At 39.6% G+C, this 26571-nt stretch overlaps 1 protein-coding gene across 12 annotated transcripts in view; it reads left to right on the top strand.

Moving 5' to 3' along the window:
- The window catches only part of pbrm1 (polybromo 1), an 89644-nt gene that overhangs the window by 5132 nt on the left and 57941 nt on the right, over positions 1-26571 (top strand). For 11 of the 12 annotated variants that reach the window (XM_070895429.1, XM_070895434.1, XM_070895439.1 and 8 more), the window contains 14 exons: positions 1664-1761; positions 4349-4496; positions 6803-6955; positions 7663-7785; positions 8910-8978; positions 9190-9288; positions 9572-9660; positions 11237-11328; positions 11410-11626; positions 16577-16718; positions 16810-16907; positions 21085-21406; positions 22039-22141; positions 24818-25460. In XM_070895429.1, coding sequence (XP_070751530.1) covers positions 1664-1761; positions 4349-4496; positions 6803-6955; positions 7663-7785; positions 8910-8978; positions 9190-9288; positions 9572-9660; positions 11237-11328; positions 11410-11626; positions 16577-16718; positions 16810-16907; positions 21085-21406; positions 22039-22141; positions 24818-25460 — 2396 coding nt within the window. The remainder of the gene's footprint in view (positions 1-1663; positions 1762-4348; positions 4497-6802; positions 6956-7662; positions 7786-8909; positions 8979-9189; positions 9289-9571; positions 9661-11236; positions 11329-11409; positions 11627-16576; positions 16719-16809; positions 16908-21084; positions 21407-22038; positions 22142-24817; positions 25461-26571) is intronic. The other variant, XM_070895431.1, reaches the window with a different exon arrangement.

Raw genomic sequence — 26571 nt, 5'->3', positions numbered from 1 at the left:
TGCTGAAGTTTATTTTTGGTGCTTCATTCCCTGGTCAATTACAAGAAGCACTAGTTGAATAATGTAATCTAATTCATTTGGCATTAGATTTTAACATTTTACTTTGCCTGTGTAAAGGAGGGAGCTTCAAGTGATGATAATACGTTTCCCATTTACATGGTTGCATTTGCAAAGCTTCTGATTATATAATTGTTCTGCTGTATTATTGATCTATTACAGATTAAATTTGGTATGTGGGGTGCAGGTTTCATTGAAATCTCATTCGAGTATTGCAGGTGGCTGTGATAGTTATTTTAATTAATAAAGGTGCTGCACTTCCCTGTTGCAGCTTGCGTCACTCACAATAGTTATTACAAGAGTATGTCATCTTATGATTGTTCTATCTGGCTACCATGCTGCCACAAATCACTCAAAATGCTTTCTAATTATTTATTTCATCTGTCACTTTTTTCAGTAACTGAAACATCTAATAAAGAAGATAGGGATTAAAACAAAATAAAAATTACTCATTTCACAAATTTATCCCCTGAATTATATTTTCTGTCTTTTAATGCCTTTATTAAGTTTTTTGCTTGATGGTCTCAGCTTTTCCCGAAAGCCTAGGCGTAGGCTTGATATCTTTGCTCAGCACTTTGAGCTAAATTTGGATTGTGCAGTCTGAGCATGTGTTGTGTACCTAAATTCCCAGGATGCACCAGTACCATTCAGTCAGCTGCACTGTTGGAATATTCTAGCAGAAAAGCGCGGGGGCAAAACTCTTTATTTGTGTGCGAAGAAAAAGACGGAGCATTGATTACACACCCGTTGTAGCTTAGGGATCTATAAATTCAGAAAACGTATTAAGCTCAGAGAAAGAGTGTGCTTTCTTCATTGTAATTAAATTCATTTTCAAAACTGATTATTTGAATTTTGAGGCAAACCTATCTTATCTAGGATGTTGACAGTTAGAAAATATAAATATTTTATATTACTAACAGATTTTGCCTTTCCTCGTTTAATCCTTGAATTTATCTTTAAGGTGTAAATTTTGCTTTTGTAGTTTACATGTATGTATAAATACAGATGAAGAACAGGAGTAGGCCATTCTGCACCCCCAGCCTGTTCCACCATTCAGGCAGATCATAGCTGATTTTTACCTCAACTCCATTTATCTGCCTTTGCTCCATATCCCTTGATACCCTGACCTAACAAAAATCTATCAGCCTTGAAAATTTCAATTAAGCGAGTATACATAGCCTTTTAGGGTAGAGAATTTCAGAATTCCACTACCCTTTGTGTGAAAAACTACTTCCTGATTTTCAATCCAGAATGGCCCAGCTCTAATTTTGGATCATGCCCCCTTGGTCTGGATTCCGCCACCAGAGGAAATAGATTCCTTCAATCTACCCTATTGAATTCCTTTATCATTTTAAACACCTAAATTAGATCACCCTTTTAAACTCAAGGAAATGCACACCAAGTTTATGCAGCCTGTTCTCATAATTGTATCCTTTAATCCCTGGTTAACATTCTGATGCATCTGCGCTGCATCCTCTCCAAGGCCAATATATCCTTCTAGAGGTACGGTGCCCAAAACTGAACACCGTACTCCAGATGGGGTCTGCTAAGGCTCTGTACAACTAAAGCACTTACCCATATATCATATAAAATTTTCTTTCAACAGATTGCAGTTTGCCATGAGCTGTACAATACCATCAGAGATTACAAGGATGATCACGGAAGACTTTTGTGTGAGCTCTTCATCAGAGCACCAAAACGAAGGTAGCATTTTTGAAATCCTGATCTTGGAAGTTTTTCAGAATTCATTAAATAAACACACTCATTCTTGAAGAAAGTTTGATTTTAACAAACTAATATTTTTCGTGTCTGGTTTAAAAACCATGTAGAAATGTAGCTTTGCTTACTCTTTTGTATAAGTATAATCTAAAAGTTGACTGGATTAAATTCGGTATAATTAATTGGGTGTGTTTAAATAGCCAATGAAATATTGCAGATTAAGAAAAGTATTTTTTAATAGGAATATCCTGTGTACTTGAAAAATATAAAATCCTGTATTTTTCCTTAATTGAACATTATTGATGGCAGCAATTTTTTTTCTCCTTTCACAATGCTGAACACTATTCTGCAACAATGCAAGTTGACAGATAACCTATTCCTAGGCTTCTGCCAGTGCCATCCTGTAGCCAGGCACAAAAAGGTTGTTCACACCAGCTCAGACTAACTCAGATCAGGGACTCACTACATGGGACATTGCCAATGTAATCCCATTGTGGGGAGCACCACATTGTTACTTTAACCCATTATGAGATACTATTTCCACTGGAGCAGAGAGGGCCAAGAGGAGATTTAATAGGCATTTAAAACATTTATTTAATGTTTTAATAGGGTGAATGGGGAAACATGAGGGCATCATAAATTTAAAACTTGTCACTGAGAGTGTGACGAGAGAGGTTCGGAGAAATAATTATAAACAGTGCTGTTAGTGGATGGAATGCCTTGCCACAAAGTAGTTGAGGCAGAGATCATTGCATCTTTTAAGGGAAAAGTGGATAACTATTTGAAGATGCGAACGCTATGGACATGTAGCTACGGGGAGTGAGAAAGGTAGTGGGGTTAGCTTTACATTACTCTCGAAAAAAGACAATACAGACTTGAGGATTGAATGGCCGCCTTCTGTGGCGTAGACTTCTTGGGCTAGAAATTGGCTGGCCTTGTGCCTGTTTTTTTGGTGATATTTCACCTTTTTTGATGGAAAAAGGTGTTCACCTAAATTGGCCAAAGTTGTGCACCGGCGGTTTTGAAATACCGCTGAAAAGCAGACCGCCGTTGTGCAAGACGAAAAAAAGTGATATCGCTTTAAATTGGCCGTTCGGCACACCCGTATTCTTGGCGAGAAACCTTCCCCGAGAAAAGCCTGCGTTGCAGCCCCAGAAACAGCGGTAAGTATGAAGACCTGCAAAAAAGGTAAGTTAAAGTTTTTATTTTTAAATTCTTTTTCAGCGATTTGCTAGATAAGTGTCTTGTGAATGTTGTGTGATTTTTTGTTTTTTGCAATTTCTTTTTTTTTTGTTTTGTTTTTTGTGTTTCCCCCCCTCCACGGCCCCAGGTCCTGTCTTTTTAGCAGTAATAGGCCACGGACTAAAGTTGGCGAGGACCGCGGTTTCCACCGCAAATCCTCATGCAACACCGATTTTTACCGTTGGGCGCATTTTTTTGCCAATTGTAAAAAATGCCGAAAAAATACTGCTGTCGCCAAAAGACCAATTTCTAGCCCCTTATGTTTATGTGTCACCAAGGCACCAAAACCCAGCAGTTCTAAAGCGTTGCCATTATGTGCCTTTAATATTAGGAACAAGTTGCCTGTCCGGTGACAGGATACCATAAATAATAACATTTGTGGATTTCTTTCAGTGCAGCTGAAAAAACATGGTTTTCTCAAGGTCAGCTATATTAAAGGCATGGTTCTCTGCAAAAATGTGCTCACTGTAGTGATCGTGGAGCCACCAGTTTATTGTAGATTTTGTTAATTCATTTTAGCAGGAAGACTTTGAAATATTCTTCAGTGTGCAGCTTTGCAACTAGTTCACTTCAAATGACTGAATACTTTGTGAATGCAAAAAGTTATTTTTTTTAAAGCTTGAATTAAGCTGAAAATTTGAAAATTGCTGTAATATTGAAATCTGAAAATGAAGTGAACTCAACAATTAGGGGGATGTAAAGATATTAGATTCCCAAAAGCAACACTGTATGTAGGTTATGAGTCTTCGTTGTCATTGAGCAATGTGTTTCACTGGCTCACTTTAGCCAGCATGCTAAATTTAAGTTTGTTGTATCTTAATCTTCTGAAATGTATATGAAATAAAGGTTTAGCAGTGATTAATACAGTAACGGTAACTGTCTAGAGTGAGTCAATAATCACAAGCTGCACCGAGAAAAAGTTTTTGACCAATAATTGAGATCTTTTGAACGAGTGAAGGGAACCCATTAATGTATCTCTATTTGTCCGTACATTGTGTAAAAGATGTGAAACATTTTTAATTGATTTTAAATGTATGTAATAGCACAAAGTTGTAATGATAATGAGGAGTCAGGATCTATTCTGCTACATACTTCGCTTTGTGAACTGACTTAGTCACACTGTGCCTTGCATAGTTACAGTGAAGAGCATGGTTCGGACTATGAATTCTATTTTCATGAATTTGCACAAGTGTAACATAAATTACTGCAAATTGAAAATATAAAATGAATATGCTGTCTTGGTAACTACTAGTTTTGAATATAAGGTCATAGCGGTTATGGGCATTTGTACATTTTTTTAATGTTTATCTTACAATGTGCTACAAAATAGGAACCAGCCAGATTACTATGACGTGGTCTCCCATCCTATTGATCTTTTGAAGATCCAGCAGAAATTGAAGATGGAGGAATATGATGATGTTGATCAGTTAACCTCTGATTTTCAGCTGATGGTCAATAATGCAAAGGCCTACTATAAGGTAATGAGCTTCAAAACTAACCTGATTTATATATACCAAGCTTTTGTCAGTCCCTCCTAATATCTCGTTCATTGGCTTGGTGTCCATTTATGTTTGTTTACACCTCTGTGAAGTGTCTTGGGATGTTAAAGGTGATGGATAAAGAAAAGTTATTGTTGTATTAAATGAGTGGTATATTTTATAATAAACCCAGAACATTTTGGAGATATACAGCAAGTCCATCAGCATCTGAAAAGAGGTGAGATTTATGTCTGACTTTTCGTTAGAACGGTGAACGGGATATTCAGCCAAAATCTCAATCTATCGTTTCTCTTTTCTGACATTGGATTCTCCAACACATTCTAGATTTATTTCAAGTTTCGAACATTTGAAGTTTATTCTCTATCCATAATTTTATGACTGAGCAATTCACCTATCATTTTGATTTGCTCCATGGAAAGTTGCTGCCTCTTTCAGAGAATTTAAAAAATCTATTTTGTGTTAAGTGAGTATTCCAAAATTTCTGCTGCATGAAATACAGTTAAAATACAAATGAATGTGTGTATTCTATCACTGTTAAAAAGAATGCATCTGATAATTAAACAAATGGTGATTGGAAAATCCAATGAGCTCAAGCTGAAGGAAGTACAACAGATATCTTCAAAATATAATTTTACTTATATTCGGCCCTGGAAATGAGGATGCTGCAAATATGTTTCGAATGCTGATTTTCATGATGTTATACCATCAGTCTCACTCTGGTATATTTTTGGTCAATTCAATTCCTGTGCTAGAAACATAGAAAATAGGTGCAGGAGTAGGCCATTCGGCCCTTCGAGCCTGCACCGCCATTCAATGAGTTCATGGCTGAACATGCAACTTCAGTACCCCATTCCTGCCTTCTCGCCATACCGCTTGATCCCCCTAGTAGTAAGGACTACATCTAACTCCTTTTTGAATATATTTAGTGAATTGGCCTCAACAACTTTCTGTGGTAGAGAATTCCACAGGTTCACCACTCTCTGGGTGAAGAAGTTTCTCCTCATCTCGGTCCTAAATGGCTTACCCCTTATCCTTAGACTGTGACCCCTGGTTCTGGACTTCCCCAACATTGGGAACATTCTTCCTGCATCTAACCTGTCTAAACCTGTCAGAATTTTAAACGTTTCTATGAGATCCCCTCTCATTCCAGTGAACTCCAGTGAATACAAGCCCAGTTGATCCAGTCTTTCTTGATATGTCAGTCCCACCATCCCGGGAATCAGTCTGGTGAACCTTCGCTGCACTCCCTCAATAGCAAGAATGTTCTTCCTCAAGTTAGGAGACCAAAAGTGTACACAATACTCCAGGTGTGGCCTCACCAAGGCCCTGTACAACTGTAGCAACACCTCCCTGCCCCTGTACTCAAATCCCCTCGCTATGAAGGCCAACATGCCATTTGCTTTCTTAACTGCCTGCTGTACCTGCATGCCAACCTTCAATGACTGATGTACCATGACACCCAGGTCTCGTTGCACCGCCCCTTTTCCTAATCTGTCACCATTCAGATAATAGTCTGTCTCTCTGTTTTTACCACCAAAGTGGATAACCTCACATTTATCCACATTATACTTCATCTGCCATGCTTTTGCCCACTCACCTAACCTATCCAAGTCACTCTGCAGCCTCATCGCATCCTCCTCGCAGCTCACACTGCCACCCAACTTAGTGTCATCCGCAAATTTGGAGATACTACATTTAATCCCCTCGTCTAAATCATTAATGTACAATGTAAACAGCTGGGGCCCCAGCTGCGGTACCCCACTAGTCACTGCCTGCCATTCTGAAAAGTACCCATTTACTCCTACTCTTTGCTTCCTGTCTGCCAACTAGTTCTCAATCCACGTCAGCACTCTACCCCCAATCCCATGTGCTTTAACTTTGCACACTAATCTCTTGTGTGGGACCTTGTCGAAAGCCTTCTGAAAGTCCAAATAGACCACATCAACTGGTTCTCCCTTGTCCACGCTACTGAAAACATCCTCAAAAAATTCCAGAAGATTTGTCAAGCATGATTTCCCTTTCACAAATCCATGCTGACTTGGACCTATCATGTCACCTCTGTGATGAATGCTTACAAAGTGGAACACATGTTCATGGTTAAGTTACTAGCTTAATATCTAAGTTGTAATACAGAAGTAAGTTTGGTTGAGACTGTTTAACTTGTTCGTATCAGTGTTTGTTGACTTGACTGCCCACGTCAATTACACATGTTCACGCAAAATATGATTAGAAAATATTTAACTTGATGTTTGTATGTATGAAGCAAATTCTTTGATCACTTACAGGAAGATTCAGTTGAGTGCAAAGCTGCAGCTAAATTGTGGGATTTGTATACAAGAACAAGAAATGAGTTTGTTCAAAGGACGGATTATGAAGATGAAGATGAAGAGGATGATTATGATGGTCAAGATCATTCTGGCGCAATCGGTGAAGAGGAAGTAAGTGTAGCTTTAATTCTCCAGGAAAAGTTTGCAACAATCTTATTTATGTGTTTGTCTAGTATTGGATATTTTCTAATTTATCTACTTTAGGCAGGGTATTATTCATTGTTCAGATTTGTAATGTATCCAACTTTATTAAAAATATCTAGTAACAAAGTTCAAGTGGTCAGAGTCTTCCCCTCTCAACTAGTGTCCAATAGACATTAGAGGTATTCTGGTGGGAATTACCTCTTCATATGTTACACACAAATTTGGGTGATGACCCTTTTAAGATTTTGAAAATTGTTTTAAAATAAAATATTAGGATTAAAATGTTAATTTTGCACTCTTGGTTGATAAGTAGAATCCACATACAGGTACAATGTCTGAAATCTGGAAACCTCTGGTCCGAATCCATGCTGGTTTTCGGGTTTTGCCGGATTTCGGATCTCGCTGATGGCACTCCTCGCCGCCTGCCAATTCCTTCCGCTCCTTGACTCCTTCCGATTCCTGCCGCCCGCAGCCCCCCAACCAGCGCTGCGTTTTTTACCGATTTCCTCATCCCTCGCCACCCAATGTCGCTATCTTGGCCGCCTCAAAACTGTCCAGTTTTCGGAATTCTGGATTTGGGATGTTGTACCTGTATTACAAAATTAGGCTCATGTGTACAATTGATGAGATATGAAAACTGTTGAGTATTGAATTTTATTTTTATTGTTTTATAGAGTACAACACATTATAATAATCTAAAGGAACAGTTAGAACACTTGTTTGAAGCTATAGCTACTTATGTTGACCCAACAGGTCATCTCATCAGTGAGCTTTTTCAAAAGTTACCTTCTAGAGTGGTGAGTAAATCTGTTCACTTGCAATAAACTGATAAATTGTAGTAATTCAGTTGTGAAAATGCATTATTGTATGTTTAAGTGCAAAAAGACCAGGTATAGACAGATATGTTTATGAAAACATTCTCCTTTTGCAGCTGAAGTTTACTTTCTTCTCAGTAAAATTAAGTAAAACTAAGTCGATCCACTGTGGCAATGCACATAGGGAGTCGAGGTCAAAGTAGTCTTCAGGTGAAGCGGTATAGCACCACCAGTGGCAGGAGGATCTATTTGCAGTGCACCAAGTTTACATAGGCAGTTGCCATTATAAATAAGAAATTATAATGGAAATGTTGACAGGAAGTCTCTGCAGGTGTAAGATTTTTAGTATGCTATCGATAGTTGTAAACTTACTTTTTTGACATCTCTATTTATCTTCCTGGTCTGTTTTCTCTAACACATTCTCATTATGCACACAGTCTGTTACTGTAAAATTGAACGGTTCTATAATGATTCCAGTAGCTTATTCGGAGGATACTATAAATTGATGGTCATTGACTTTGTTGCATTTTGATATAAGTAGCAAATTAATTTACACAGCTGAATTGAATTGAATTGATTGAATTTGTTATCCCTTGACATTTTTATAATCTTTTCTGTACTTTTTTTATACAATATAAAAATATACTTTGTTGATGTGTTTAGCCAAATTACTGTATTAGGAGTATTAAACATTACTATTTCAGCAGGCAATGGTTTTAGGTAAACGGATAATGAATCTTTCAGACCTATGATGCAAAAGAAGTTCATTCCATGGTAGTCTTTGGGAGGAAGTACATGCCTGCATCTGGGGGTTTAGAAAAGTAGAATTTCATTCCTAAGCTTAGATTTGCAACTGTACACATTTTAGGGCCTGTAAAGTTGAAATCTGAAGAAATTGCTTTTGAGAAATCTCATCTCTAATTATAATTGATTTTATTAATTTCTCGAATCTTAAAGAACCTGGATTCAATAGATATTGTTCGAGATATTCTATCACAAGCAACAATGCTGAGGTTCACCTTAAATCTAATTTAGTCAAAGTCTGTTTGGAAAATTTGACAGAGAAGTCAAAAATTTAATATTTGAACTGTTGTTTGCATTTTCAGCAATATCCTGACTACTATGAAATTATTAAGGAACCAGTAGATCTGAAGGCAATTGCCCAGAGGATTCAGGTTTGACTATTTTGCAATTTTGTCTTTTATTTTCCCTTCCACAACTGTACAACTGAAAATCACGAACTGTGTGATGTGAGGAATTATTCTGCACCATTGATGCTGCAACTGAATATTTGTTAACTATGTAATTTTAACTTGTTTTGTCAGCAAAACACTATAGAATACAATGAATACTTTTAAATTTGAATATACCAATTTCTTTTTACAGAATGGTGTTTATAAGAGTGTCAACGTGATGGCTAGAGATATTGAGCTTTTAGTAAGGAATGCAAAAACCTACAATGAGCCAGGTTCACCAATTTTCAAGGTAAGAGTGAAAGGGTGTGAGCTGTATTTCAGATCATGACACTCTACAGCCAGTCTTCTTAAACTAAACATGAAATCTTTTAATAAAATAGTAAGTTTTAAGTAACTTAACTGCTAAATCATTGGATTCTTCTATTGTAGGGTATGCCACTGATAAGGTTCTACTTTAATTTAGAGGTAGACGGCTGTACCAAACTATGACATTTAAAGGGGGCTTGGGGGCTGGCAAGGTGATAACCGTTCAAACTTGTTGATGGTGAAAATATATTTTCCAATTCTTATAGGATGCAAATACCATTAAGAAAATATTTAATCAGAAGAGAGCTGAACTTGACCATAATTTGGAGCCTACTAAATCCAGTCTCCGAATCAGGTACACAAAAATGTTTGGTCTGTCATTATGGCTTTTGAAGACTGTGGTAGCCCTTCCATACAATGTTTAAAATGTTACACTGTTTTTTTTTGCATGTGATATATTTAATGTAAAATGTCTTTTTTATGCAAAATTATGATTTTTGGAAAAACATATTTTTTTTAAATCTCTAGATAAAACAAAAGCCCTTTATAAGATGAGTGCTTATTATTTCTGAGTTTCATTCTATTAAATTAACATCTTGTATTTAGCCCGTGTCTGTCACACTTCAGGCATCACGCATGCAAAGTTGGTGTCTCTGGCTCATAAACAGGAACAATTCACAACTGAACAGATAGGCATCATATCAATGAACAAGTAGCAAGTGTATACAAAAACTACCAATCAAGATTCTGGATTCAGCAAACCGTTACCAGTATAACTAGTAAGAAGAAGAAGAGGAAACCAATTAAATCATTCAAAATACTTTCTGAAAATCCTTTTAGCCCCATCTTATTTTATCAGTAACCCAGAAACGTACTAAAAAATAAAGTTTGCAACAAAACATTATAAAAATTTATATTAAGCTTACCCATAAGTTGCCTTTTCTGTGCTTGGTATCTCCAGTAACATGTCCCTTCAGAAGTTTGTCCATCCAGTATCTGGGACTTGAGGTCATTGGGCTGCCTGCAGCTATCACCGTTATTAACTACCTTAAGGAAGATGTTCAACCAAGTAATTGGTAGCAACACTTACAAAGTGCTATTGTCACTATGTACAGTACAACTTCCAGAATGCTGACAGTCTGCCTCCCCTCTGAGACTAATGAGCACAGCCACATTTTGGAGATTGGCAAAATGGCGCGTAATACACCAGAATTAATGTTTATGTTTAACATTAAGACTGGCCATTCTAAGTGCCCTGGGACTTGTTAGTAAGCCCCACATACTTTCAAGTGTTCAGCCGCTGAAAAGGCTTGATGGTATTAAAACCCAGGGAAGCCATTATCAGGACCGCAGAGGTTACTTGAACAAAAGAATAAAACTTGAATTTTATCTATGGTAATTTTGATTTGGGGCAAAAAGTAATGTAACTAACTATAAACTTGTAATATAAAATAAGTAATAATGTTGTATTGTACTGGCATCTGTTCTGACATCAGCCTCAGCTCCAGGAATTAGCAATGCTTCTGTTGCCTCAGGCTCCAGACTTTGCCCTGCCTAGTAACAAGAAACTAACCACCAATGTTCCCTTTAATTTTTATTTTAGGTGTGCAGTCCCTTTAAATTTGCTGCACGGAATCTTTTCCAGCGGAACAGCTGGTGAGCAGCCTGCACAAGACCTCCCAATCTCTGTGCAGCTTAAGGGGAGCATTGCTAACCGCGCTCCTTCAATTCCCACTTTGCCCAACTGCTCTGTTCCTTGGCCTTGTGTTCCATTTCCCGCTCTACTGCTCTGCTCCTCTCCCCGTGATACACAGACCACCTGAGTGATCCACTCCCTGATTAATAGTGTACAACTAAAACATGTATAATTAACACATGACCAAAAGAAAATGCTGAATTTTTAAGGCTTTTTTGAAATTCTGTCTGAATAGGAACCGAAGGTCAGCTCAAGGAGATCGTTTGTCAGCAATTACCATGGCTTTGCAGTATGGGTCTGAGAGTGAAGAGGAAAGTGCTTTAGGTGGTAAGGCACTATAACACTATAGTTAAGCTTTGTGAAAGTTTTTTTTTGGCTTTTCTATACATCTGTTTTTTGTTTCAACAGGGGTCACTCGTTATGAAGATGGTGACTCTGAAGGAGAAAGCATTGGTTCATCTGTTGATGTTACTAGCCCTATTTACCAGCTGTTTGAAGTAGTTAGAAGTTACCGGAACAGTCAGGGGCAACTTCTGGCTGAGCCTTTCTTTCGCTTGCCTTCCAAGAAAGATTATCCTGACTATTATCAACAAATCAAACAGCCCATGTCTCTACAATTAATTAGGTAAGAAATGTTATCTTTGTTTTTTTTAAATGGCAATCAGTAATTAGGGTGACTCTTAAAAATGTTGGATCAATACAGAAACATGTACATGTCTACTTGGTTATATCATGTTTATTCCCAAGTAATGCTGCATCCTGTTTTTGGGTTAAGCAAGTCTAATTATTCCTTTCTTAATTGACTTGATTGCAACATTAAGCATGTGGCTTAACTCAAGAAGGTGCTTTTAAACACCTTCATAGAAAATAACTGCGCCTTGAAGCAGGGTAATTATTTTTCACATTTTGCAAGACCTAACGTTTTGTGGTTCATGGTAAAAATCTCCTGTGCCCAGTGCTTCTAGTGCAGGAGTTGATGCACACAAATGCAGGCAAAACTAAAATCTCCTCAATTCAAAGTTACAACTGGGACAGTTTTTCACCATTACAGCTAGATTTTGGAATTGTTGCCAGTTAACTGTTTCAAGTGGGAGTAGAGTAGAGTGCTCGTTTTAGAATATTGCATGTTGAAGCCTTCCTAGACACAACATTTAAAAAACAAAAATTATGCCACTATTGCTGGTTAAAACTTCCACCAGGAATAAATCGAAAAACTCCCTTCCTCCGTTTATGGTGCATTGATACTATCATTCACTATTGTTAGCAAAATTAAAGCCCGTGGGATAAAAGAGGCAGGAGCAGCATGGGTACAAAATTGGCTAATAGAACAGAGAGTTGTGGTGAACGGCTGTTTTTCGGACTGGAGGTCAATATACATTGGAGTTCCCCAGAGTTCAGTGCTCGGACCACTGCCAATCTTGATATGCACTAATGACTTGGACTTGGAGGTACAGGGCACAATTTTTAAATTTGCAGATAACATGAAACTTGGAAGTGTAGTTAACAATGAGGAAGATAGTAGACTTCAAGAGAACATAGTCAGCCCGGTGAAATGGGTGGACACATGACAGATGAAATTCAATGCCGAAAAGTATGAGGTGATACATTTTAGTAGGAAGAATGAGAAGAGACAATACATGCTAAATGGTACCATGTTAAAGGGGGTGCAAGAAGAGAGAGGCCTGGGGTGTGTGTGCACAAATCTTTGAAGGTGGTAAGACAGGTTAACAAAGCAGTTAATAATGCATATATGATCCTGGGCTTTATAAATAGGGGCACAGAGTACAAAAGCCAGTATATGCTAAACCTACATAAAGCACGAGTCCGGCCCCAACTGGAGTAATGTGTCCAATTCTGGGCACCACATTTTTGGAAGGACGTGAAGGCTTTGGAGAGGGTACAGAAGAGATTTACTAGAAACGTTCCAGGGATGAGGAATTATAGTTACGTGGATAGACTGGAGAAGCTGAGGTTGTTCTCTTTAGAGCAGAGAAGGCTAAGAGGAGATTTGATGGAGATGTTTAAAATTATGAAGGATTTAAATAGAGTAAATAAAGAGAAAGGGATTTCAAAGGCTGAAGGGTCGATAATCAGAGGATACAAATTTTAAGGTGATTGGCGAAAGAGCCAGAAGTGATATGATTAGAAACTTTTTTATGCAACGAGTGGTTAGAATGCACTGCCTGATAGGGTGATGGATATGGATTCAATAGTAGCCTTCAAAAAGGAATTGGATAAATACTTGAAAGAGAAAAAGTTGCAGGGATATGGAGAAAGAGCAGGGGGATTGGGCGCAGACTCGATGTGCTGTACTATTCTATGATTCTATCATAAAGATAATGGGACTTGGATATAAGGGTGACATAGTGGACAGGGGAAACCTAGTTAATATTATGTATTTAGGTTTTCAGAAAGCTTCTTGCAAAGATACCACATCTGGGACTATTGACTAAGGTAACGAGTCAGCCAATGAGGGTAAATATAACACTGCAGAAATAATTGGCTTAAAAATAAGAAACTAGGAGTAATCATAAATGGGAACTTTTCAGGTCAGAAAGCGGTTATACGTGGGGTTAGTCTTGGAATACTTTCTATTTTTTATGTATGTTAATGGCATAGATGTGTGAGGTTATAATCAGGTTTTCAGATTTTACAGAAGAACAAATGACAAACAACAATGCAACTAGATTCACTTGGATATAGATCTTTTTAATATCTGGGGCTAAAAAGTATTAGTGGGATTCATGAAATCTGGTACCAATTACTGCATAGGAATTCTTATACTTGCACAACTTAGTGAATTAATTCCACATGTAATAACGGATTTTGAGGAAAGCGTGAATTTAAGGTTCAGTTTAGCATATATTTTGGACATGTTCAGATACAGAAGTTTTGGAAAGGGTGCCTTTCCAATGAATTGATGTCCCCTTGAATCCACGAATTTACATTCTAGGTTTAACTTTCCCACAAACTAACTCTTTTCACTCAACCAAGTTGTTGCTCATAATTGGGGAAGGTTTCCTCTGTTCACTATTACTTTACACTTTTTATATTTCTACAAATAACAAATATACCAAATGTTCCCCCAGTGATATTTACAGTTGATAAAAATATCATAGTTTCATGGTTCAAGGTGAATTCTTCCATAATAATATGGTCATCGTATCATCATCATCATCATAGGCAGTCCCTCAGAATTGAGGAAGACGCTTCCACTTTTAGCATGAGTTCTTAGATGGCTGTACACTCCAATACGAGAACCATAGTCTCTGTCACAGATGGGACAGATAGTGGTTGAAGAAAAGGGTGGGCGGGGAGTCTGGTTTGTCACACGCTCCTTCCGCTGCCTGCGCTTGATTTCTGCGTGCTCTCGGCGATGAGACTCAAGGAGCTCCGTGCCCTCCCAGATGCACTTCCTCCACAGGGCGGTCTTTGGCCAGGGACTCCCAGGTGTCAGTGGGGATGTCGCACTTTATCAGGGAGGCTTTGAGGGTGTCCTTGTAACGTTTCCTCTGTCCACCTTTGGCTCGTTTGCCATGAAGGAGTTCCGAATAGAGCGCTTGCTTTGGGAGTTTCGTGACTGGCGTGCGGACTTTGTGGCCTGCCCAGCGGAGCTAATCAAGTGTGGTCAGTGCTTCAATGCTGGGGATGTTGGCCTGGACGAAGACGCTAATGTTGGTGTGTCTGTCCTCCCAGAGGATTTGTAGGATCTTGCGGAGACATCATTGGTGGTATTTCTCCAGCGACTTGAGGTGTCTATTGTACATGGTCCACGTCTCTGAGCCATACAGGAGAGCAGGTATTACTATGGCCCTGTAGACCATGAGCTTGGTGACAGATTTGAGGGCCTGGTCTTCGAACACTCTTTTCCTCAGGTGGCCGAAGGCTGCACTGGTGCACTGGAGGCGGTGTTGGATCTCATCGTCAATGTCTGCTCTTGTTGATAGGAGACTCCTGAGATAAGGGAAGTGGTCCAAGTTGTCCAGAGCTGAGCCGTCAGGGGGGCAGTGCTGTGCAGCGAGGACAGGCTGGTGGAGGACATTTGTCTTACTGATGTTTAGCGTAAGGCCCATGCTTTCGTATGCCTCAGTAAATACGTTGACTGTGTCCTGAGGTTCAGCCTCTGTGTGTGCACAGACGCAGGCATCATCTACATACTGTAGCTCAACGACAGAGGTTGAGGTGGTCTTGGACCTGGCCTGCAGACGGCGAAGGTTGAACGGCTTCCCACTGGTTCTATAGTTTAGTCCCACTCCAGTGGGGAGCTTGTCAACTGTGAGGTGAAGCGTGGCAGCGAGGAAGATTGAGAAGAGGGTTGGTAATAATATGATACAGAGTATGTGGAATGTGTTTGGTATGGACAACTCCACATACTCCCTTAGAACCCTTTGGATTAATTTTTTATAAGATATGAAATCTGATGTTGGATGTGTTTCATCAAAGCGTATTGCAATTATATAGAGCCCTGGTGAGACCGCTCCTGGCGTATTGTGTACAGTTTTGGTCTCCTTACCTAAGGAAGGATATAATTGCCATAGAGGAAGTGCAACAAGGTTCACCAGATTGATTCCTAGGATGGGGGGATTGTCCTATGAGGAGAGATTGATCAGACTAGGCCTAAATTCTCTAGAGTTTTGAAGAATGAGAGGTGATCTCATTGAAACATACAACATTCTTACAGGGATGCAGGGAGGATGTTTCCTCTAGCTGAGGAGTCAAGAACCAGGAGTCACCGTCTCAGAATAAAGGGTTGGCCATTTAAGACTGAGATGAGGAGAAACTTCTTCACTGAGAGTGGTGAATCTTTGGAATTCTCTACCCCAAGAGGGCTGTGGATGCTCAGTCTTTGAGTATATTCAAGACAGAGATCGATAGATTTTTGAATATTAAGGGAATCCAGCCTTGATCTTATTGAATGGCAGAGCAGGCTCGATGGGCTGAATGGCCTACTGCTCCTAATTCTTATGTTCTTATGTTTCCCTTCCTCAAAATGTCAATTTTGTTTCTGTGCATCAGTATATTCCTTCCCTCCCACCTTCCTCCTTACCAACAAATTACATTTTCTCTGTGCTCTGTGTCAATCCCTGCCAAAGCAGAAGGTCAGGCAACCTCATCCCAATTTTTGGTTTATTTCACTCTTCAGTTGCACACCATGAAAGGGCAGTGGCTAGAGATGACTTGCCATCCATTCTTTGTTTCTCTCCTGGTTGCATGACCCAGATCAAGAGCTTGTCTTGTTTGTAATCACAGATGAAAACCTGGAATCTAATACTCCTACCACCAACGCACAGCACTGCTATGCTGTAACATTTTTTATTAATTGAATTTATGGAGTGATTCTATTGTATATATTTTTTGAAATTTGTGCTTTCGTTGTAGAGTACTGTTTTTATTTAATTAGAAAATAGACAAGTCTGTCTGGGTATAACAAAGCTTAGTGTTAATAGAACATTGTACTAATGATTTTGGAAATCACGATTTCACCAATAACTGAAGAGAAATGGTGACTCTGTTGTAACATGCAATTTTGCATTAGTAGTAAATATTGTATTGGATTCCATTCTTCTAATCATAGACAAAAATTGAAGAACAATGAATTTGAGAACCTGGATCAAATGGAGACCGACATGAATCTAATGTTTGAAAATGCTAAACGCTATAATATTCCCAATTCTGCAATCTTCAAACGAGTGCTGAAGCTGCAGCAAATCATGCAGGTATAAAAATAGCAGTGTGGTGTGTTTTAATATTTATATATTCTGAATAATTTCATCTGAGATACTTTACTCCTGAGAATTGCTCTTTCAGGCGAAGAGGAAGGAGCTAGCGAGAAGAGACTACACTGAAGATGGTGACAGTATGGTATCTTCTGTAACGTCTGATACAGGCAGTGCAAAGAGAAAGAGGTAAGGGCTAAGAATTCTGTAGCATTAAGATGTTTAAAATTGAACACTTTTATAAATCTAAAATATAGGTTATGAAAGGCTGAATACTTTAACCTATTAACAACCATTTTTATCTAACGCACGTTTAGTGGAGAACACTTAAGAATGCAAGATTTCAATTGAACCCATACTATATTAGATCTACAGATATTGTAATAAAATACGAAAAAAATTAGAATAATCTTTTAACTGTTTTGATGATTTTCTATTATTTCACTTGCTTGACTTCAGTTTTATTTCTAATGTCACAGTGTATATGATTTGAATAGCTTTTAGTTTACAGTTTTTTTTAATTGAAAAGAAAATAGACAAGAATCCTTGTACAATTCTGCACCACGTGATCTATTTTTTCCAGATTCACGGATTTTCAAAGCTTAAATATATGGACATTTGGTGAAAATAAACACATTTTCCTTACACTGTTTAACAATTACAGTGAAATAAGTAGATGAAGGTTACTAGTGACATAGGCCCCAAGTTTCCACAGGCTACAAAACGGGCGCCCCTCCGAGTTGGGTGCCCGTTTTTCGCGTCAGAAACGGCGCCTGAAAAAAAACGCGCGATTCTGGAGCACCCTGCAGCTTCATGTCTGCTTGGCGCGGTGCCTGGGGGGGGCGGAGCCTACCACTCGCGCCGATTTTGTAAGTGGGAGAGGGCGGGTACCATTTAAATTTAAATTAGTTTTTTTTGTGCGGCAACCCTGTGCGTGCGCGTTGGAGCGTTCGCGCACGCGCAGTGTGAAGGAAACATTGGCACTCGGCCATTTTTGTAGTTCTTTGTAGCGGTTTAATTTTTGAACATTTTTTAATAAAAGCACATTGCCCTTCTATGATCAGCACTGAGGCTTCTTGCAGCAGTGAAAAGGCTGCAGGAAGCCTCAGTAGTTGAGGCAGCCGTTTCCCGACGGCCTCTTCCCCCCCCCCTGCCGTCGGGAATGGCTGCTCAACTTCTGAGGCTTCCTGCAGCCTTCTCACTGCCTCCTTCCCCCCCCCCCCCCCCCCCACCCGCCGTCGGGAACGGCTGCCTCCTCCCGTTCACGGGAACGACGCCACACCGCTGAGCTGACTGTAAGGCTTCCACCTCAAGTGGAAGGCTGCTTGCTGCCTGCTTACTGCCCCTCCCTCCCTCCCGTTCGCGGGAACGACATCACACCGCTGAGCTGACTGAAGCACTTTCACACAGGTAGGAAGATGGTTTATTTAATCTTTTCTTTGCTTATAAATGTTTATTCAGGTTGGATTTATTTGTATAATATTTGTAGAAGTATAAATAAGAATTTATTGTAGAATTTAATGACTTCCCTTCCCCCCCCTCCCCTCCCACCTCGTTCTGTACGCCTAATTTGTAACCTGCGCCTGATTTTTTTATGTGTAGACAAGGTTTTTTCAGTTCTACAAAAATCTTCACTTGCTCCATTCTAAGTTAGTTTGGAGTACGTTTTCACTGGAAACTTTGAAATCAGGCATCAGTGGCCGGACACGCCCCCTTTTGAAGAAAAAATTCTGTTCCAAAGTGAAACTGTTCTAACTGACTAGAACTGCAGAAAGAAAAATGTGGAGAATTGCGATTTCTAAGATAGTCTGTTCTCCACCAGTTCCTCCTAAAAATCAGGCACAAATCATGTGGAAACTTGGGCCCATAGTAACAGTTTTAAGCAGGAGAAGACTTTTGGTCCATCTATCCACAGCATTCCCTTAGTGCATTTCTAATAACCCTCAGTCCCTGTTGTTGACCAGAACCTGCTTAGTTCCTTCTTGAAACTCATTAAGATTTCTTCTTCTATCCCCAGTAACCTGTTCCTCATACTTATCACTCTTCGTTTAAAAAAAAAAGTACTCCTAATTTTCCTGTTTTCTTTTGTTGCGCCTAATTTGTAAATATGACCCCTTGTGTTGAAATTCTGTACACTACAGAGAAGCTTACTTGGATCCAATTTCTCCAAACCTTTCATAATTTTAAACACTTCTGTCATAGCCCATCTGTCTTTTGTTAAGATAGAGAAAAACATAGGGTAATCAGTCTTTTCTGCATATGTTGTTCAAAGTAGAGCAAGTTATGATTTTTCTTTCTCAATGTACAGTGGAGTTCTATTTTAGTGATCACTGATCGTGGTGATAATTTGCTTGTATAGATCAGTGTTTCCTGGCTTTCTATAATGATCAATACCATACGTACATTTGGTATTATACATACCTCTAATTATTATCCATCTCAGCACAGAAAGAATTTCACAGGCCTTGGCTGAAGAACATAGCTGCCAGACTGGGCCTGTGATATTTGGTGAGAGAACTAACACGAGGGAAAAACCTACTTGACCTCATCCTCACCAATCTACCTGTCGCAGATGCATCTGTCCATGACAGCATTGGTAGCAGTGATCACTGCACAGTCATTTTGGAGGATGAAGTCCTGTCTTCACACTAAAGCCACCCTCCATTGTAATGTGTGACACTACCACCGTGCAAAATGGGATAGATTCAGAACAGTTGTAGCTCAAAACTGGACATCCATGAGGCGCTGTGGATCATCATCAGCAGCAGAATTGTACTTCATTACAATCTGTAACCTCTTGGCCCAGCATATCCCTCACTCTACCATTATCATCAAGTTAGGGGACCAACTCTGGTTCAATGAGGAGTGCAGAAGAGCATGCCAGGAGCAGCACCAGGTGTACCTAAAAATGAGGTACCAACCTGGGGAAGCTGCAATATACATGCTAAGCAGCGGAAGCAGATGCTATAAACAGAGCTAAGCGATCCCACAATCAACGGATCAGATCAAAGCTCTGCTGTCCTACCACATCCAGTCATGAATGGTGGTGGACAATGAAACAACTAACGGGAGTAGGAGGCTCCATGAATATTCCCATCGTCAATGATGACAGAGCCCAGCACGCAAGTGCAAAAGACAAGGCTGAAGCGTTTGCAACCATCTTCAGCCAGAAGTGCCGAGTGCATGATCCCACTCGGCCTCCTCCTGAGGTCCCCACCGTCACAGAAGCCAGTCTTCAGCCAATTTGATTCACGCCACGTGATATCAGGAAGCGGCTGAGCACATTGGATACAGCAAAGGTTATGGACCCGACAACATTCCGGCTGTCCAGCTCCAGAACTAGCCACGCCTCTAGCCAAGCTGTTCCAGTACACCACTGCATCTACCCGACAATGTGGGAAAACTGCCCAGATATGTCCTGTCCAAAGAAAGCAGGACAAATCCAATTTGGCCAATTACCGTGCCATCAGTCATCAACAGTGTTATCAAGCGGCACTTGCCAATAACTTGCTCAACCGATGCTCAGTTTGGGTTCTGCCAGGGGAGTTAAAGAGGAATTTTAGACACTTTGTTGACCATGTACCTATTATATATATATATATATATATAATGTGTGTGTGTGTGTGTCTGTGTCTGTGTCTGTGTCTATATATAAATATATATATATTATGTGTGTGTCTCTATATATATATATATATATATATAATATATATATGTGTGTGTCTATATATAAATATCTCTCTGAGAGACTGTGGAGGGAGGTGATCGGGCCCCAGGAGAGGCGTGAGTTCGGGGCCAGGATCCCAGGGGCAGCACGGGCCAGCCCACACTGCGATATGTGTGCGCACTGGGTCCATGCAGCAGAGCTGGTCTCCAGTCGTCCTGGTTAACTTTTGCCACTGGATAAAGGCCGAGCTCTGTCAAGCCCGTGTGGTGACTGGTGTGCAACGGCCACCACACGTTAAAAAAATCCACGCACAGGCATCTTCCACCCTTCAACATATAATTCAGGACCTGGAATATTAGGTCCCTCATTGAAACACCTGTGAACTCATCCTTTTTTTGCGTGGAAGCAAGTCATCCTGGTTTCGAGGGACCGCTTATGATGATGACCTATTTCTGATCTTCACAAATTGAGCGCCATGACAATTGACTATTTTTATTGTAATTTTGAAAATGATAAATGCTAGGCAGGAAATCATTTATTGTGAACTGATCGATATAAATTGTATTTTTCTGGATTAAAAATGATTATTTTGTTGCAAGAAAGTAAATGGATAAGCACTGAATTTATTGGTTTTGCATTTTATTCCTTTTTATTTTTACTGCTTTTCTTTTGATAACTAATGATTAAGTATACACACAGATTTTTAAATTCCAGCATTAAGAAGCTAGAAAAGAGTGGAAGGAAAACTGAAACTCATTTAAAGCACAGACTGAAAGTACTATACAATACAATTGTCGAGTCTCATGATCCAACAACAGGACGAAGATACTGCGAGCTATTTTTGGTTAAGCCATCAAAAAAGGACTATCCGGATTACTATAAAGTCATCCTGGAGCCTATTGACCTGAAGATATTAGAACATAACATACGTAGTGAAAAATACTCAAGCGAGGAATCATTTATAGATGACTTGAAGTTAATGTTTCGAAATGCAAGGCACTATAATGAAGAGGGCTCACAGGTATGTATGCTAATTATGATAAGGTACAGTATTTGTGAATCGCAAAAATACAATTCCTTGTATGTTCAAGAAAAAAGTGTCTGATCCTTTATATGCTCTGCATGATGAGGATGTGACTAGATATTCATACAGTAAAATATTAGAGGGCAATTAATTCACAGAATAAAAAGAAAGCTATAATATCCTACCATCCTCCGCATTGTGCTGCAAGGCTATACATTTACACATCTGGTTTGAGTCCAACCTCAACCTGAACTAACCAAATTCTCCAGAGAGCAAATCAACACAGATTATTATCATGCACCTCCTAGTAGTGGCTGGTTATAGAGCAGCTCTGCTAGACTCTGGAGTAGGTTGCCAGCCTGCCTGCTCTCTTGGTTTAGGAATGTGGTTCATGGCCTGAAAGAAGTGCAAGGGCAAGAGGTAGAAAACAATTTTAGACAAAATGGTGGTGATGGGGGGTGGGGAGGTTGACACATTTTTTTGCTGCCACTTCTGATCTATATAATGTCACATGGGGAAAGAGAAATTCTGGTTTTTTTTTTAGCTGCAACCCCCCGCAACCATTTTACAGTATTTTGATATAGTTTCAATATAAATCAGTTAATGAGAGTTGTTCAATTACTAAACAGGTATACAATGATGCCAACATACTGGAGAAAATTCTGAAAGAGAGAAGGAAAGAATTAGGTCCTTTACTTGATGATGAAACAGCTTCACCTAAATTGAAACTAAGTAAGTTGTTTAAAAATTGATTTAACTGATTTTTTGGTTAACTTTCATTCACAAAGTAGTTCATTAATACGAAAAAACAAAAGGTGAATCTTTTTGAATACAAGAGAGTGTACTGAAGCATAACCCTCACTTTTTTAATGTTTCTTATCTGTGCTTCCCCCAGCCCCACATGGAGCGTACTATTTGTAACTGGTAGACTGGATCTTTGCCAGCATTGCTCTTGATATAGCAGTTATAATACATCTGCAAGGGAGTGAGTTCGGTTGGTACTTTTTCCATTTCTGTCAGACAAACCCATTACCTCTTGGGCCCACTCCAGCACACTTCCCTCCTTTCTGCACCAAGCCCAACTGATCAAGCTCAACTTCTTCAGTCCGACTGATGCCTGCCTGAATTTTTCAGCTGTGCTCCCGATCTGCCCCCTTCCTCTATCACAAACATTTTAGCAATAGCCCTGATTTGCATTCCTCCTGATTTTTCAGTCATTGAACTTAAAAGAAAAACTTGGATTTATGTAGCTGAAGCTTTGCTGGATATATTAACTGGAGCAGTGCGAGTGCTGACCTGCATGCCAGATTTCTTCAAGCAAGATTCTATTTCAAGAGCGAAACTCAATATTCCAAAACGTTCTCTGATCTTCACAATCCTCCATCAAATCCAGTGCCCTGCTCCTGCTTGGGTCTACACCCTCAGTTTATCACTTACCCTTGTGTTTTGTCAATGAGCAAAATCATGGAAGATCAACGAGAACTGGATAATCTGTACTGAGTATTAAGCTCTACTGACTACGGCTAATTTTACTAAAATCATAGTGGATAGTGGGAATGTGCTGAATGACTAAATTTCAATTAACATGAAAATCTCAGCATTATAACATAGAATAACAATGTCAAGAAAAAAATGGCAAATCGCAAAGCAAGCCGAATGAAGTTTTTTAAAATTCATGTGGGCCTGGATTCAGCTCTCCTGATCAGGAGCCTGCATTAGGAAGGTGATGTATATCCGTCACCTGCTTGACGACTGTATGGACAGCAAACTGTCTGATGTTGCAGCCTGGAATGAACCTGTGGCATAGAAGTTGAGAGCCACTATTTTTTTCACAGCCACAGGCAGTGCACTTTCTACTTTGGTGTTTGGCTCCAATCCTGGTCTTTGGCTCCAATTCTGTTGCAACAGGTGACATAGGTCAGTGACTGACTGCTTGCTGGAGTGCAGCCTTCTCAACACACTACACCCCTGTCATGTTGAGATAAGATATCCTGTTCCGGAAGACTCACATGCTGTAATGCCTCCTTCGCTGTTTTCTTTGACCGTCCACAGATGTTACCGTTGCTGGAGCAGTCTCAATGGTAATCATAGATCCCAGCAACATACCCATTTTTTTCTAGTACACCTGGAGCCAATGAAGTCAAATAGTGCAGTTGTAGTCAAAATTTAGCTCTCCAACAACTGTGTACTCTCCAAAACTGCCAAAATATCCAAAGAATGGCTCCAAAAATCCCCAGTAGCCAAAAATGGCTTTTCAGAGACTTGCCTCAATGGAGGTAGGGATCAATGTTCCCTTTAAGCTGCATGACTGCGCAATGCTCTGAAGGTCCCGCGCAATTAGTGAGCCAGCTTTTAAATTTTAAAAAACGCGCATGTGCAGAATTTTGAATGGCCCTCAAGGCGCCGCGCAAGCCAAAAAAAAATTAGAGGGAACATTGGTAGGGATCGCTTTAAATATCACAGCTTCAGCCAGCTTCCCGAGTGTTTACGCCATATTTTTCTGTGTGGGAATAAAAATAATCTAATCAAACGCTCCCAGGCACCAGTTTCCAAAAGGGATTCTAATTCAAGTACAAGATCCATATTTACATATTTTAATGGGACAAGCATTAATTTCTGGTGGCCGCCATGGATGCCTAATGTGTGCCTTGAGCAATATGGCGGCAGCGCCCACTTTTTGTGTACACTTTCGGCATGGAACGTCCCACAACGAAATTGGTGAGTGGATCGCCGATTTCACGCTCAAAAACTGGGTGAAATGCAAAGGAATTTCTACCCTTAGATTCTTGATATTAACAACGATAATACTGCATTTTTATTGAATCCTTTCATTGACGTGTAATTATAGTACATGAGACCATTACCTTATCTAAAGATCTAAACTATACACGGAGCTATGTTCTTATGTACAAAGAAAAGATGACTTACCTTTTAAACAATACAAAGTATTCTTGTCTGTTCCATAGCGGTGGGGAACATAGGCAGCATTAGTCAGTTTTGCTTATTTGGCTGTTCAGATTAGTAGAAAATGTAATCGAGCATAATAAACTGCGGAGAAAATATAGACATTTGAGCTAACCAATTTAGGGGCTATTTCGAATTTATTTTAATGTTGTACCTGTTTTCTATCTGTGTATGTCTTAAGTAAACAAAGGTACCAAATTGATATATAAGCAGGGTGTGTAAGGTCTGCAGAAGAATTATAATGATCTGGCCAAGAAATTAAAATTCTCATCTAAACTGGTGTTCTAGCCAGATATGTACTGCTGTAGATGGTCAGTGATGTAGTTTCCTAATTGCTGCGACTAATTGTCAGTTTGGTCTGGCAATTGTTCACAGAATCCTTTTGAGCTAGAAAGTTATTCCCTGTGAAGTGACTATTGAACATCTTTTGACTTTTGTTTTCAGGCAGGAAGAGTGGTATTTCCCCTAAAAAATCCAAGTACTTGACCCCACTACAACAAAAATTAAATGAGTTATATGAAGCAGTCAAAAACTACACAGACAATAGGGGTCGAAGACTGAGTGCCATCTTTCTCAGACTACCTACTCGATCGGAACTCCCAGACTACTATTTGACAATTAAAAAACCAGTTGACATGGAGAAAGTGAAAAGTCACATGATGTCTAATAAGTACCAGGATGTTGATTCATTGGTTGATGAATTTGTGTTGATGTTTAATAATGCTTGCACTTACAACGAACCAGAATCTCTTATTTATAAAGATGCACTTGTCCTTCACAAAGTCCTTCTAGAAACTAAAAAAGAATTGGATGGAGAAGATGATGCACACATTCCCAATGTAAAGTTACTTATACAGGAGTTGATACACAACCTGTTCGTCTCCGTCCTTAGTCACCAGGATGATGAAGGACGTTGTTATAGTGACTCTTTAGCAGAGATTCCAGCCACTGATCCAAGTGTCCCTAACAAGCCTCCTTTGACCTTTGAAATTATTAGAAAAATTATTGAAACTAATCGGTATGGAAGACTTGATGTTTTTCAGGAGCACATGTTTGAGGTATTAGAAAGAGCAAGACGATTAAACAGGTGAGCATATAGAAAGGTTTGTCTTTCATTTTCTTCAGATTCACCCTTCACTAGTAGCATTAGTTTAATATATAAGAACATAAGAAATAGGAACAGGAGTAGGCCATACGGCCCCTAGAGCCTGCTCCACCATTCAATATCATGGCTGATCTGATCATAGACTCAGCTCCACATCCCCGCCCGCTCCTCATAACCCCTTATCATTTAAGAAACTGTCCATTTGTCTTAAATTTATTCAATGTCCCAGCTTCCACAGCTCTCTGGGGCAGCGAATTCCACAGATTCACAACCCTCTGAGAGAAGAAATTCCTCCTCATCTCGGTTTTAAATGGGTGGCCCTTATTCTAAAATCATGCCCTCTAGTTCTAGTCTCCCCCATCAGTGGAAACACCCTCTCTGCATCCACCTTGTCAAGCTCCCTCAAAATCTTATACGTTTTGATAAAATCACCTCTCATTCTTCTGAATTCCAATGACTAGAGGCCCAACCTACTCAACATTTTCTCATAAGTCAACTCTCTCATCCCCAGAATCAACCTAGTGAACCTTCTCTGAACTGCCTTCAAAGCAAGTATATTCTTTCGTAAATATGGAATCCAAAACTGTATGCAGTATTCCAGGTGTGGCCTCACCAATACCTTGTATACCTGTAACAAGACTTCCCTGCATTTATACTCCATCCCCTTTGCAATAAAGGCCAAGATACCATTGGCCTTCCTGATCACTTGCTGTACCTGCATACTATCCTTTTGTGTTTCATGCACAAGTACCCCCAGTACTGTGGCACTTTGAAATCTTTCTCCATTTAAATAATAACTTGCTCTTTGATTTTTTTTCTGCCAAAGTGCATGACCTCACACTTTCCAACATTATACTCCATCTGCCAAATTTTTGCCCACTCACTTAGCCTGTCTATGTCCTTTTGCAGATTTTTTGTGTCCTCCTCACACATTGCTTTTCCTCCCATCTTTGTATCGTCAGCAAACCTGGCTATGTTACAGTCAGTCCCTTCTTCCTAGTCATTAATATAGATTGTAAATAGTTGGGGTCCCAGCACTGATCCCTGCGACACCCCACTAGTTACTGGTTGCCAACCAGAGAATGAGCCATTT

This window comes from Pristiophorus japonicus, chromosome 12 (assembly GCF_044704955.1).
Source record: "Pristiophorus japonicus isolate sPriJap1 chromosome 12, sPriJap1.hap1, whole genome shotgun sequence".
Classification (NCBI taxonomy): domain Eukaryota; kingdom Metazoa; phylum Chordata; class Chondrichthyes; family Pristiophoridae; genus Pristiophorus; species Pristiophorus japonicus.
Note: the sequence above shows the minus strand (reverse complement) of the source record. Positions and strands in the feature narration are given on the sequence as shown.